Source organism: Rhinolophus sinicus, chromosome 16 (genome assembly GCF_057876585.1).
Source record: "Rhinolophus sinicus isolate RSI-liver-muscle chromosome 16, RSI-T2T, whole genome shotgun sequence".
In the NCBI taxonomy this organism is placed as follows: Eukaryota; Metazoa; Chordata; class Mammalia; order Chiroptera; family Rhinolophidae; genus Rhinolophus; species Rhinolophus sinicus.
Genome location: NC_142516.1, coordinates 54,771,738 through 54,787,478, shown reverse-complemented (window position 1 = coordinate 54,787,478; position 15,741 = coordinate 54,771,738). Strand labels below are relative to the sequence as shown.

The following is a 15,741-nucleotide window of genomic DNA, read 5'->3' as shown; positions in this document are numbered from 1 at the left end:
TTTTGAGGTTTTTATCTTGGTGGGGCAAGGGGAAGTGGAATACAAAGCAACTGATATTGTGTGATGTTTTGCACATGTGCATTATATTTTTTCTTCTGCATAGAGAAGTTGAAATTTTGCAGAACCATATTTAAGGGACTTTGCTTTAGGATGATGACTTCAGCATGATCAAAAAGCAAAAAGGTCACAGTCATATCAGGATGTAATTTTACTCAATGACTATAAGCCGATGTACAAATTTTTGAACATTCTCTTGTTTTGAGTTCATAAAGATTTTTGTTCTCAGCCTTCCTTATGTTGTGTTTTAAGAGAACAATTGAAAGGCATGTGTGAGACAAACAAGGAATCTTGTCCAACTTGGTCAGAGAGGAAGTATAGCAGGGCAGTTAGGCTCTCAGACTTGGGGTACACACTGCCTGGTCTCCTCAAACCTGGCTTCTCCACTTACTAGCTTTTTGACCCCGAGAGAGTATTTAACTTCCCTGCACCTCAGTTTCCTCCTCTACAGAATTGTGATAATAATGGTAACTACTGCTAGGGCTTTCATAAGGTAAAATAAGTTAATACATGTGAAGCACAAAGAAAACACAGCAAATGTTACATAAGTGTTAGTTATTACAACTATTGGATGTAAATATTTATATTTTATTAATGGCTTTTTATCAAGAATACAATGCAAGATTACAAATCCGTCAGTTATATGTAGCTTTTTTTCCCCCACTTACTTATTTGAAGACAAAGTTCTAGTTGATTTAAAAAAAAGAGAATTAGAACTTTCAGACTATCAAGTATAAAGACTACATAAGTACAAAGTAGTTGATATTAGCAAGTGTCTACTTGAAGTTTTCCCTTTCTTCAAGTCACAGGGGGATTTTCTTTCTATTTGGCCATTTTTTTCCTCTGTAAAGGAAAGCTATTGCTATTAAGCTGAAGATACACTGTTAACATTAAGATGACTCAGTCAACAGCTATGGTGAGAGGGGAGGGTGTGTGTGTCAAGTGCCAAGTGGCCAGCTGTACAGATAAGGAAGCAATGTAAAATGGTTTGGCATCTTGGTAAAGTTTTAGATGCTACATAAAGTCCACCCAGTACCTAGTTGATTGGGTGGAAAACCTGATGATTAATAGCATTCTTGTTTATGAATTCTGTGACAATCTAATGTATAAATTTCATATAGTTTTGTAAAAGAAAGTTTTCTAATCAAGTTTTGGTTGAATAAATCTAGCTTTCTCTATTTCCAACTTACAAAATTCCCCTCAGGGGAGACTAAAGAAGAACTGGCCAAGATGCCTGCTCAGGAGGGTAGAATTTTGGATTACGTGCTGGGAAGGAGGGAATATCCTACTGAAAGTTGTTTGGATAAACAGAGCCAGAAGGATGAGTAGCGATATCAGAGAATCAAGCTCAGAAAAACCAAATACCAATAGCAGGGAGGAGTTGCATCCATTAGGAGCAAGAATGCTTGTTTCAAACTTTTGAATAATTTTGGAGGTGACCTCAGCTTAACTTTATAATTGGAAGATACATCATTATGGTGGGCTGGCCAAAAAATACAATGTTGAAGTGGAAATCAACTGTATAACTCAAGACCTCTGTGGCTCTTTCTCCATGTTGCTTATTTCATTCTTCCTTAAGAGAATCTCAGCGAGAGAAGCCAGAAAATAAAGACGCAGAGCAACTGTGTCATCATCGGCACTAAGGAAAGCCTAGAAAGTGAGTTTTAAGAATTAGGGTCCTATTCATCCATGACATTTTTGCCTTATTAACATGGATAATTGAAATTTGATTTTCCTCAACCGTTTTTATTATTTTTCTAAATATAAAAGATTTTCTTATGCCTTTCCTACTAGTAGTTATTCTTCTTTACTGGATTTACGGCTCTCAGCATTCTGACAAGCTCCAAAATAATGACCTATGCTGTGTATTGTTAAATGTTCAGTCAGATAGATAGATACAGATGGATGAGTATGTGTTGTGCAAAGACAAGTCAGCATTATTTAATCAATGTTTGTTTGATCCGTGTAAAACGAGTATAAATGTGAGCTGCTTCCCATCTGTTTTCTCATCCATGTGAAGCCATCCTCATTTTTAAAACTTGATTTCTTATATAATTGCCCCGGAATGACACAGGGTGATCAGTTGGGAAGAAATATCATTTGGACTGGTGAGATAAAGGATAGTTATGTTTAGGTGTATTTCATATGTTGGGCTTCTTCATTTTGCAGTGGTCTTTTGGATAGTTAAATAATATCATGGCTTAGTCATTTCCAGCTATTAATCATTAGCTGGGCTTTGAAGTCATACAAACCTGGGTTTAAGGGCAAATGTATGATTCTAGAGGTGTGAGCAAATTACTTAACCACAAAATAGCACAGTGCCTGCCTCAGAGAAGGACTTCAGTGAGATTTATTGAATTAATCTTTCTTTTACTTCAATTTCCTTGTCTATAAAATAGAGAAAACAACAATCGCTATCTCATAACATTGTGAAAATTAAACAGTTTACTTCATGTGAAGCATAATGACCTGGCAGCTATTATTATAATTAACCTGTTACTTATAGGTCTTCTTCTCTTGCGTCATATTTTAAGCATAAACATATGTGACGTTCAACTCATGTTTCCATTGCCAGATTTTAAACTTGTTAACCTAAAATCAAAAAGCCAAAATGAGAGGCAACAAGCATTTATTAGGGATCAAAGAATCGCAATTCAGGAACATGGATACAGGCAGAAACTCAGACAGTTTCCCAATTATAGGGTGAAGGCAAGGTGTTTTCATGAAAAAAGGAAAGGAATAATTACATAAAAAGAAGAAAGAATTCCTATAGGTGCTAACAAGCTGAGTTATTCTTGAATATACATGATTGGTTACTGATTCTGTCCTCAGATGGAGAGTCCATCATCATTAGTCCCTGTAATTGAGATGTCCACTTTCCTGATGACTTTACAAACTGGTTTGTAAAACAATTGTGGTTTGGTCTAGTCCAAAGGTTTGGAAAACAGGACATACAAGGCAGTCCCTCTGGAATGCCTGTTCTGGTTCTATTCTAAAATGGTTCCACTTATGTCAACTTTCACAAACTCTTCGATATAGGTTTCAAATCATGGAGATGGCTGAGAATATGTGTCATGAGTGGAAATGTGTATGAGTGAACAGTGTCTTTGAGTTCACTCAAATTGATAGATGCAATTCCATTAGTCTAATTAAGTTTATGTCATTTTACACATCTGTGAGTAACAAGGCCATCAGAGGGAGTAAATCTTCCACGAAAGGACTGTGCCTCAGTAAGCTTAGGAGTTTCTTAGGCTATTTTAGAGAATGATGTGTAAGAAGCTTATGTACTAAGTAATGTTCATCAGTGCAAAGTGGAATATCAGTAGTAGTTGTAATTTCAGGGTCACATACTTAATTATTAAGCCATATGATGGCAAGTATTAAAGTTTTAGTAAGTTGTACATTACAGTTTCCGTAATCTGTTGTCTAGCTTCCATGTTATATGGAGGAATTACTCCATGATTTTTTATGACATTTTTCCAACAAAATTTATTCATCAATTCAATTCATTAAAAAAAGAAATCTGTTGAACCATTTATTGAACCATCTTTGTAGATGCAAAGATAACTAAAAATATGTATGTAAGACTGTGGGTATGGACTTCAGAATTTCAGCTGTAGGTCACCCAGAGCTAGTGGAAGGTCTTCAACAGGGACCCAACCTGTAAGGGTTAGTAAAGACTACTTTGGTATGATAAGCGGGGAGGGGCGTGGTAGATGAGGGTAAAGGGGATCAAATATATGGTGATGGAAAGAGAACTGACTCTGGGTATTGAACATACAATGTGATATATAGATGATGTATTACAGAATTGTACACCTGAAATCCACGTAACTTTGCTAACAACTGTCACCCCAATTAACTTTCATTGAAAAAAAAAAAAAGAATGTATTGGAGTGAGAGTTTAGAAGAGGAATTCCAATTAGACACCAGATGCTAAGCGACTGATTTAGGTAGTGGCAGTGGGACAGTAGATTCATCACTGACTTGAGAAATTTTTAAGGCGGGTCTTGATCACTGAATGGAACTGTTTTTTGTGACAGTTCAAGGTTGACTTGAAGGCTTCCACCAGGCATTTGAATGTTTCAGCTCCCTTTAGCTCATGGGATACTTCGAGAGGAGTACATTCTGCAGAGGAGATGATGAGCTTCCTAAGAACTGACTAGAAAGACCCCTAATTATACTCTTCTTTAGACTCGAAGGCATGGATAATTATTTTGCTGAATGCTCTTTAATGATTGACTAGTTATATATAGATTAGCCTAGGCTAAGAAAGGAAAAAGGGTTTGTAATCCTTAATAAATTAAAGGCTGCAATCTATACTGCTGAGAGTTTCAGTGCTGTTGAAGGCTATTCATGACTGCGAAAAGGCTTGACTTTTTATACTGGTTAGTTTTATTATTATGCTGAACTCTATCCCTTTAACACAAAATGTATGCATCTTTAATATTGTAATAGCCATTGGATGTGTTTTACTTTCAAGTTCTACAAATACACATAAAAGAATGGAAAACACCCAGCATCCAAAATTATTGCTAAAAATAATGTTAACATAGTCCTTTTTTAAAAAAAATCACCTGTATGTACACCTAATTTATCATTTATTATTTCTAAAAGTTTGATTTTGATCATTTAAAATAATTTTATGTAATTACTGAACTTGTATTTCCATATACCATGAAATTATCAGTGTTTAAAAAAATCAGTATCCTATGATAAAATAAAAAATACTTTGATTTCTATAACATTGCAGGAAATTAAAAAGCCCCCGAGAGTTTTATATTCAAAGGCTGGGTTCAGTTTCAAAACAATGGTTTTACTTTAATTATAAAAAAAAAATTATATATTGTTTTATATCTGTAAAATATTTGCTTTAGATTATTGAATAACTTTGAACTAAAGCGTCAAAGAAAGGCATTAAAAATCAGAGAAAATAAGTTCAAAATAATAAAATGAAGCAACCTTTGTAAACATGATAACATATAATATAAACGGAAAACATAATAACTAGAAAAGCAATTGGATCTTATTTGCATTGGGTTATAAATTAATATTCTGACTAAGATGATTATTACATTTAACTGATCTCCCTTCTTTACTGTTATTCTTTACTGTTTGAATTATATAAATTACCTTGTGATACTGGTCATAGTGTGTTATGGAGAAACAGACAAAATTTTAAGTTGCCATCAATAGATGAAGAAAGAGTAGTAAAACCTGTATCCAATGAAGCCAGAGAAAAACCAGTCGATTTAAGGAGTGACATTAGGTCCAGACAGGAAAGAATAGGGAGAGTAATCAAGATAAAATAATGTTCGTAGAAATGGAAAGAATATTGAACCAAGGTAGCTTGTAAACTATAGCAGCAGAGACGGAAATGAAAAGTAAAAATAAATAAACCTGCCTTTCTAATATTAACCGAACATCTATATAGATTTTGTTTTCATTTGTATCGATGTTGGTGACTATCACTGTTTTTTACTATGATGAATCATTTCATGTTATTCTGGTTTTATTCAACTTCACAGCTAGGATCACCTTGACGAAGTGTGGCTTCAGAATTCTTTTTTTTTTTTAATCATGTTTGTTACTTGTGATAAATGCCTATAATCTGATATTATTCAGTATTGATGTTGTATGTGTGTGCTGTTTTTCTTTTAAAGTCAATTGACCCTGGCCAGCAGTTCACATGGGAACATTCAAACTTGGAAGTAAACAAACCAAAGAATAGATATGCAAATGTAATTGCATATGACCATTCCCGGGTTCTCCTGTCAGCAATAGAAGGTAAGGAAATACCAGTGTTATTTATACCTTTATTTTCATGGGTTTAAGTATGTGCACGAAAACATGGTTTTATCTAGGTGTTCAGCCATCAATGTATGTAGTTACTTAAGTTTTAGGCATTGCTTGTTCTCACTTTTCCTTTCTCATACAAATATACCATACATGGCACACAATATCCCCACCATCATATAACAGTAGAGCGTCCCTCATTACCTTCTTGCAACTGTCTTAGATGAAAGGCTTGATAGTATAGTTGATGGTTTATATAAGTGAACCAAGTTGTGGTTGCCCATTTACTGATAGATGCTGATGATTATAAACAAAAAGGTGATTGTTAGAAGATGCCCCTGAACTGTTATTTAAAAATGGGTGAGGGGCTTGTTTGTTAGTGACTAAATCTGGATAGCCACTAGGGGCAACCTAAAGGTTAGGAGTTGGTGATGTAGTGATTAATACAAATTAAGCACATTGGAAATATCTGTTACATATAATGTGTGGACTGTTTGGTAATCACTCTCACAGTTGTAGTAAGGAGTACATTCCAGAGGGAATGAATGCTTTGAAAAGATGAGGATTACTTCTCAAAAATACCTAGTTTCTCTTAAGGATTCAGGAAGACAGTATTTTCCATTCGTCCCTTTCCAATACTGAATCTCTCTCACATGGTGCATTATAAACAATCAGGTGTTCATGTTCAACACTCAACCTTTTGTTAGTCTTTTTGGCCATGGTAGCACCTTGGATTTCTGTCCTTAGAAAATAGTTTACAATGTCACTTAAAATCTGCCCTCTGTCATTGCACCTAACTTGGTCCTCCAACTGTCACGTATCAACTACATCCTTACTGGCACCCAGAAGAGCGGTGTAGCCTTTTCATACTCAAAAGTTTACTGCTTACCGTCTTCCAGATGTTCTATAAAATATTAAATAATATGAGCTTCAGACCCAGTCTTTTTGAAAACCTTGCAATTCAAACATTTTCACCTATAGTTGTTGCAGTATCTTTCCCTTTTTTCTGGTTCTGAAATCTTTGATGACCACCATTTTATCTCATAACTCTGGTCATGTCCTACCTGCTTTCTTAGTGCCCAAAGTTAATTTGAAAGGGAGACTTTGTTTAAAAGCTTTCCCAGTAAGCCCCAAAGGCAACCATTACATTTATTTTCCATTTCTGGGGAACAAGAACTATCTTTCAACATTTGAGGAAGCCCTTACCTGTAGCCCCTTTCGTCAAAATGGTGTTATGTGGCATAGATATATTTTGTACAATTTTCACAATCAATTTCACTTTTGATGTTGGAAAATGTTATAATCCCTTTTTGAGGCGATTAAAGAGACTATGGGTTCAAGAGTTAAACTTTCCATGTTGAAAAAAATTGATCGAGTTTATTGTAGTTTCACCAATGCTAGTTCAAGTAGGATAGTGTCAAATAGGTAATTGTTTCTTTCCAGTCCTGTTTAGAAATTGTAATTGGCATATGCAGGTGATTAGCAAATAGGGTTTACATTTTATCTCTATCGTGCCCATTTTAAAATGCAAAAATAAAATAGTAGCAATTTCTTGTCTCAAGTCTCTTAACTGATCTCAGTAGTAAATGAGAAACTGAACCAAATCACAGAGAAATCTTACTTTTCTTTCATTATTGAAGCGAGATAAATTATAGAAATACAGTAAATGAATGTAAATTGAGAACGCATTTGGCATGATCTTGGCCACAGAACTTGTCAGTCTACCTTTGCTGGGTTGTAGCTTTTTGTTCACCCAGAATTAGGTCATTCAATACTACCCCCTCTCTGTACTTTTGCCAACTTTGTCATTGTTTTCTTTAACCTGTTATTTTCTACCACCTTAACAGTAAACTATGTCCAAAAACAAGGAATATTCCTCCTTGTACCTTTATTCTGATAGTTGGAAATTACGTTTATTTCATTCCTATGCTATTTTTATAGTATGAAATCCAAAACACTCCAATCAGACTAAAGCCTGCCTTTTTATAGCTCTGTGCCCACAAATATACCCTAAATCTAGAGCTGACCTAGAAACCAAAACTTTAAATTTTAAGTGTATGCAAAAGGTGTATGCATTTAATTGAAGTTTATGGGCTATACAGAGAGCTTTAATCTAGAGTACAACCATGAACAGCATTTTATCTTAGACTAAGCCCTAACTAGCAGATATTTAAGGGGGCAAACAATCATCCTATGTCTTAAGCACAAAGAGAAAATGCTAGCAACTGGAACCACAAAACCACTAACTGAGGCTTCTCCAATAAAGGGTGCTTGGATAACACAGAGCCGGAATTTTCAAGTGTAGTAACATATTAAGTGACTTCATGCACAATTTATAAAACTTAATGTGCTTGTTTTGAGTTCCTGTGGCAACAACTTAAAAGACTTTGGTTGAGGGTTTTAGTTTGCATGTTCTTCTTGTTCTGTCTGTACTGCTGTCCACTCTCATCATATTACTGTGCAGCGTTATCTGATAGACATTAAGGAAAACACTGGAAGTTGCCAAAATGATTTATATTGTCTGTATCTTTATTTAATAGAGCAAACATTTTACACCACTTTCACTGAGAGATGGTAGAGAGAAAAAAAAATTAAAGGAATCCAGAATTCTATATGGACATCAATGTGCTTACTGAATTCCTTGAAAATAGTGACACTTCATGACATGTTTCCAAATTATAGTCATTTTATTTATTCTGGGGAAAATGCAGAATAAATACAGAGAGTCCGAATTACAAAATGCTTAAAATTGTTGAATTATAGGATAAGCAGTTTGGAAACACAATTGAATTATTGACCAATCCAGTTACCATTGGAGTCCCCTCCAGGTTTAAACAGTTTTTAGAGAAAATAGTAATTCTTGAAAAAGAGAGGTGATAGGATTTATTTTAATGATTTAAGATAAGTATTGTCAAATTATGACTAAATGGAAACTAATGTGTATATATGCATAAAGATAATATATAATATGCCTAATCTTATAGAATTCAAAGGTTGTCCAGAAGTATACTTTTATTAAAGTGGTGTGAGAGAAATAGACAAACCAAAAGATGAAGGAAATCTGTGCTTGAGTCACAGCTCTGTGACTAACTAGTTCTATAACCTTAACTTCTCTGAGTATCAATTTCCTTAGCTGTAACCTCTTTCAATTCTGACTTTCCAAAGTTAGCTGTATGTGATTTTCATATCGATTATTTTATTTACTATACATAAAACAGTCTGATGAAACAACAGTTATTCTAATAAATATAGAGATGAGAAAACTGAAGCTCAAAGAGAGAATTAGCCCTGAGTCACACTGTATAATACTCTTAAATTAGAATTGAACTCTTTTGATTTCTTTACCCAGGCTTCCACAGCCCATATTACTCACATAGCTTTCCCACTAATACAGGTTGTGACTGTGACTAAGTAACTTACCATGAATCCAAATGCCTAGCCTTATCTTTTTGCCTAAAAATCCATTTTATCATTCGGCATGAACCTGCAGATAACACGAACATTGCATGTTAGTATTTCATTTCCTATTTTATGCCTTAACTAATATTAGGCAGTGACACCACGTGGGGAATCATCAGAGACCCAAATGCATCAGATGGCTACAATTGCAGGTTAAGTACGTCTATCTCTACCTGATTCCACAGGTGATCTGCATACCTCAAATATATTCTTAAGAAGCTTCAGCTTCTTAGAAACTCAGTAATATCAATTAGTGGCACATTGCTTATTATAATGCTTTGTAACTAGCAAACTTTCAATGAAATTATTATAGTCCTGTATAAAACAAGCTTTGTTTTGTTTTCCCTAAAATAGTCTTCACAGTGGCCACTACTATGTTTCCATTTGTAGGATTCTAATTAACATTTCATTTTAAAAACCATATCGACATGGAATTTAAAAAAAAAAAGAAATTTGGGCTGGTCTAAATACAAAGCAAAATTTAAAACACTACTTTTTAATTCAACAACAAAGGCAAGAAGTCATAATAGATATGATTATCTGGGTACCTACTATGCAGAAGGTATCAGTCATAGATTTTTATATACAGTATATATAAACACATGTATAGATTTCATCTACAGTGTTCAGAACAGTCTCGAAAACTAGTTGTTATCAATTTTGCAGATGAAGGAACTTTTCCATTTTAAAAAGTCAAGTAATCATTTATAATTAATAGCTAGTAAGTATCAGAGACAAAATTCTAATGTAGGAGTCAGTCAGTATCAAGCTGATGTTCTCTTCAATAGGCCGCTCAGACCTATGGCCATTTCTGAAGTCATAATGGTTATGCCTGTACATGCCACACCTAATTCAAAAATGGTGCCTATTTGGGTGGGGAGACTGTCTAACAATTTTACAGTATACATTTTGAAACACTTAAGATAGAAATCTTAGAGCTAGAGGTCTTCAGTTGTGTTCTTAGACACCTGTCAAAGTGGATTTTTCCAAAGAATGAATGACATATAAATAACTTCCAGGTGGGTTTTTTAATACTACTTTTTAAGGTAAATTTGGAAGATGATTGAATAAGAAGACAGAGGTTGAAAACTGAACCCCAGTTTAAGCAGCTATGGAACTTTAAACATGTCACTTAGTACAAATTAACATAGACCCTTTGGGGGAGCTGGGCCCTTTTGAAACTCTGATGAACATTTTAAACCCTATTTGAAAACAAACGGCACCTACATAAGCTGTGCACGAATTTCCCAGAGGTCATGGACACACAAACACTTTGGAGGCCCATTCTCCCTGACTTAGTGTCTTTTGTTCTGTTTCGTCATAAAATACGGATGTGTAAGACACTTCCTGCCATTCTTAAAATTCTGAAATTTGATTCTAAATCCAGAGATCAATAGGTAATATGCATAGTCAGATAAATATTAAACTTTGGACTTTAAGAGATTAGCTCTTTCAAGGGAAAACAAACAAACAAATACTTAAGCCAGAGGATTTACCCCAAATACAATTATTGGCTGTTGTTTGTCTCTGCTACCAAGCCAGATTTAAGTGGTTTTGTCTATGAGAGAATTAGAAATAACAAGAATAAACTATATCATGCTATATACATTCTTTAACATTACTACCTGTTAATCTGATAAAAGAAGCTTAGTAAAATGTGGGTTCATTTTATTTTTTTCTAATTTGGGGGTATATATTTAAAGTTTCAAAATGTAATGTATTTATTTACTTCATCTCTTTAATGGATACATTCTTACAAGTGCACATGTGCTTCTCAAGAACTTCTTTCCTAATAAAACATCCTACGCTCTTGCTTCTGAAGAGCTTTTTTGGAGAAGTTACTTTTCCCCAGTTTCTTCATCTGTGCAATAAGATTAATAATAGTACCTATCTCTTAGAATCATTAGGATTTAATGCATTAATGCATGTAAAGCCTTCAGAGGAGTGCATGGCACAAAGAAAATGCCTAGTAAATATTGGGAACTATTAAAATTATCATTGTTGGTATTATGAATTTTATTACTACTATCAGTAGATCTTTTTATTCTCAGCTGGTATTTCTTTTATATATGCTGTAAGGAAAAATTAACAATATCCAAATGAGAAAGGTGCATAGATTTGAAGAACTTTGTGAAGCAAAAGAAAATATTGGTGCTTGATAAATGAATACCAGATCCATAATAGCATTACAGATTTCAAGAGGGGGAAGAATGTATTCCTTTAAATTGAAATCCAACATGTATCATCTGCTGCTTGATTTGCATAATAGGAGCAACTTTTAAAAAACCTGTAAATAATATAGGTGATGTTACAACAACTTGATTATTTGTGAGATGGGCAATGTAGCACCTTAAAAATGAGTCAGTGGCTCACAGGAATAACTGCCCCCAAGATAAACCTAATTTTGAAAAGTAAAGAGAAGAACCTCTGGATAGTCCCCTGTACTGTTGCTTCACCATTTGCCACCACATCAGTCTCTATGTTTAAATCGTGTCTTAGTATCTCTTTTGCTGTCTCTACCCGTTCATTTAAAACAGCTGTCAACACCCAGTAACATATTCTCCCATTTCATATCTTACCCATGCTATGAATCTTTTTTTTTTTTTTTTTTTTTTTTACTGGCTATATCTAGTAACCTGATTTTTTTTCTCAATAAGTAAAAACAAAACAAACAAATCCAGCAAAATCGTTAATTATTTAATAGTGCATGCAAATGTTCCATATGAAACTCTAACATCAAAGAATGAAAATTATTTTCCCTAGTTAAGAATTCCTTTAATAGTTTCCATATGCTGTGTCCTGAGTCAACCCACTAAATATGATACTTTGCCTCCCTCCAGGTTCTCTTTCTCTCCTTTCTTTCCAACTGTCTATTGATCCATCTATCTTTTCTCTCTTGTTAGCCAAGTCACTGGTAAAGAGTTTGTGGACACCCGCTGTTTATTTCGCTCTTGAAATTCTATTGAACAAACTGAAGGAAATGTCTTAGAATGTATGCCCCATCTTTAAAAAAAGAAAGAAAGAAAGAAAGAAAGAAAGAAAGAAAGAAAGAAAGAAAGAAAGAAAGAAAGAGAGAAAGAAAGAAAGAAAGAAAGAAAGAAAAAACACTTTTTTGTTCTAATTCTCATCTAATTACTTACTGGTTGAGTTCATTTTTTTCATGTTGTTCAGAACATCAATCATTTAGCACAGTTTCTTCAACATTTTTAGACTTTTAATTTTCACATGAATTGTTTACAAGCATGACAGAGTGTAATCCTTTTATTTCAGGGTGATTTTTTTTTTTTTAAGATATGAAAGCATCTCTCTTTTTGAGGAAAAATGCACAAATTTTTCTAGTTTAATTTGTCTTAAATAGGAGGCTAGATGGGACTTCGCCTGTCCCTGCAGCCTGTGTAAAGCATAATTTGAGCTGTTTAAATAGCATCTTTCTCCTGCATACATCCCAGCTAGTGGTGTGGGGATCTGTATACAGCTTCTACCTCAGCCTATAACTGAGGTGTTTCTTACCTGGAAAAAAGAAAAAACATTTTTAAGAGATGGCTGGTTGTGTTGTTATTTTTCTTGACTCTTGTTCTCAGGAAGCTAATCGAAGCGTAAATCAGAAAGCTCTGTGAGTTTATTTTTATCTCCATTGTCTTTAGTTCAGTTACTGGGATTTTTGTTTTTATTTTGTTGTACATCTATGCAAATTTCTATTGTACATCTTGAGCAATGAATCTATACTCCATTACTCTGAGGCTGTAGAGAAACTTGGGTGATCTGTGGGATTCTATTGTTAAAGGAAAATCACAGGTTGTATGTGACTGAGAAGAATATAAGCACAGGTTGTACATTACTGGGAAGTTATAAAATAATTATTTTTGTCCTTTCTATTGATTTTTTAAAAAGATATAGAAACTAGAAAGGGACGTTTCAGATTTGGAATAACTTTTCATCAGCAGGGTATTTAGGAAGGACTCTGTCTACTTCATTTGTTTATGCAATAAATAAATCATAATAATAACTAATATTCACTGGTATTTTAGAAGTATCAAATGTATTCACTCATTTGATTTTCATATGAACATTGTGTTGGGTATGAACATTGTGATAATGCTGCTGATGTTAGGATATATATGAGGAGGAGACTGAGACTCTGAGAGTTTCCTACAGACAGAGCTCCTATCAATACTCCTTGTTTGATTCTGACTCCCTAATTGCTGAACAAAGCCCTGTAATAATTGCATATTTATTAATATACACTAAGTAGACCAAAACTCTGATATGGCTGAAAAGGTATGCTGCGCTGTGCCAAGCTCTGTTTTATTAGCCGGCAAAGTGCTCCCTAACTAGAAAAGAGGTGCTGATAATTCCCCAAACCTAGTAGCCAATCTTGGAATGCATTCAAAGACAATTTAGTTATCTCCATTCTGTGGGGCCACTCTCATAACCCTGCCTCCTCAGCGTGCAGAATAGAAAACCATGCCGAGGACAGAACATTGAGTGGGTGGAAGCAGAGTTAACAAACTCTTGGAAAGTTATCCATTCCTGCATTAATACTCATGGTGGTGATGGGCTGCAGAGCCCACAAGAGCGAGGCACACTTCTAAACACATTGCCCTACATACTGTAGAAACATGGAGGGTAATTTACTAAACTGCAGGAACATTCAGGGAGGCCGTGGCAGACGATACACTGTGTCCTTGCAAGAAGCAATTTTTTCCTCTGATACGTGGCAAAGAGAACCCTTTATTTTGCTAGTTCGGATACACCGTGGGTGTCTGCCATGGTGCAAGTGAAGGGGAAAGCAACCCTCTGTTTTGGGGAATAAAATAAATTTATTCGAAATAATTTTTATTGGATTTCATTTTTCTATTTTCTGTCCTCTAGTTTTGCCGCTGTCAGCAAACAAAGTAAACATTTTTTTCTGCATTGTTGGTTGTAAAAATTGCAATCTAGGTCTTAACCAACAATTTGTTGTTGTTATTTAGGGCTTTTTTTTGTGTGTTTTGTTTTGTTTTGTCCATGTATTGAAGTAGAGGAGGGAAAATGATTTACTAAATAAAAGGTAGCTTTTGTGCTCTGGTGGAACTTGAGTACTTCTGTCTTACAACAGAGAATAAACTGGCTTACCAAAAACAATTTCTTTTTTATACAAACTTTACTAAGGATTTGAAGAAGTGAAGAGAAATATAAGTACCTGGGTTTTGATGCCACCCTGGGTTGGAGCAGGCAGCCACTCAGCTGAAGGTCCATCTCCAACTCTGCACAGCAGGTCCTCAAATAGCGTCATTTTGTCATAACATTGATCGTATGCCACAGGAATCTTAACTCTTGTTTATATCAATTAGCCTGTGGTAAAATTAGTTTTGTTGTATGTTGGTTCACTTAAAGTCATGGAACCTACAGAGTATGAGCAGTATGGTGGCATTTTGTCCCCTAGAGCCATGGGTGGGATTCTGCATTTCCCCTAATGCTGCCTCTTACTCATCCTCACTTCCATAATCCAAGAAGAGCTTCTTTCTCTGAATAGACCACCTACTAGCCTAGTCCCATCACCCCCTCTTATTCTTGAATGTGTTTGTTTTTTTACCTCCCCAGATTCTAATCAAGATTTGAAGTTATCAGTCACACAGAAAAAAATCTCATCACATCAGAGGTAGAAGCAGTGGAATCAGCTTGAAGGAGAATCAGAGCATGTCCCTACCTAATCTGAGCGACATAAAACCTCTATTTATCTTAAAATAACTTCACAGAGATTTCCAAATGCAAGAAGGTTAAGAATACCACAGGGAGACATCTTATTTTAAAACTCAAAAGGACTTGAGGGAATCAATTTGTCTAACATGCCTTGTTTAGCAGATAAGCATCAGAAATCTGGACAAGTTGAACAATTGCCCACATAGCAAAGAGCAAACTGCCAGCAGTCCTAGAACAGAGTCCCTGTTTCCTGGTCAAGTTCTCTAAATGTTTAACAAGTGCAATGTGTTGTCCCAAGACTCCCAAAGGCACCTGTGACTTTTCGTATAGTGTCGAGTAATACAAAAGTATGCACATTCTCCTTATGATTACTTCATTTCACATTGATGAAATAATCAGTGTACTATTTGGGGTCCTGCTTTTTCAGATAACATCAGAACATATTATAAAACATCTTAAATTATAGACACCCCTCAACAAGAGAAATCTTTTCAAATCAATTTTTCTGCTGACCTGCAAGATCAAATGCAAAGCAAATTTTGGGGGGTGTTTAGTTTTGTTTTTTTTAATAAACCCACTTGGCCCCATTCATCCTTCTCAAATTAACAGAAAAAAAATATTATTTTAACCCAGTCATAACAAAACAGCTCAGATATTATGTGACATTACAACACGCTTTCAATGTTTTAAGGCATTCCTCAGTAATTATGTATCACAAATATTCTTCCCAACAGAATAGCTTCATCT

The 15,741-nt window shown here is 34.8% G+C and overlaps 1 protein-coding gene across 50 annotated transcripts in view; it reads left to right on the top strand.

Annotated features, from left to right (window-relative positions):
* The window catches only part of PTPRD (protein tyrosine phosphatase receptor type D), a 2,065,421-nt gene that overhangs the window by 1,985,060 nt on the left and 64,620 nt on the right, over positions 1-15,741 (top strand). For all 50 annotated transcript variants that reach the window (XM_088793168.1, XM_074330438.2, XM_074330432.2 and 47 more), the window contains one exon: positions 5,721-5,844. In XM_088793168.1, coding sequence (XP_088649294.1) covers positions 5,721-5,844 — 124 coding nt within the window. The remainder of the gene's footprint in view (positions 1-5,720; positions 5,845-15,741) is intronic.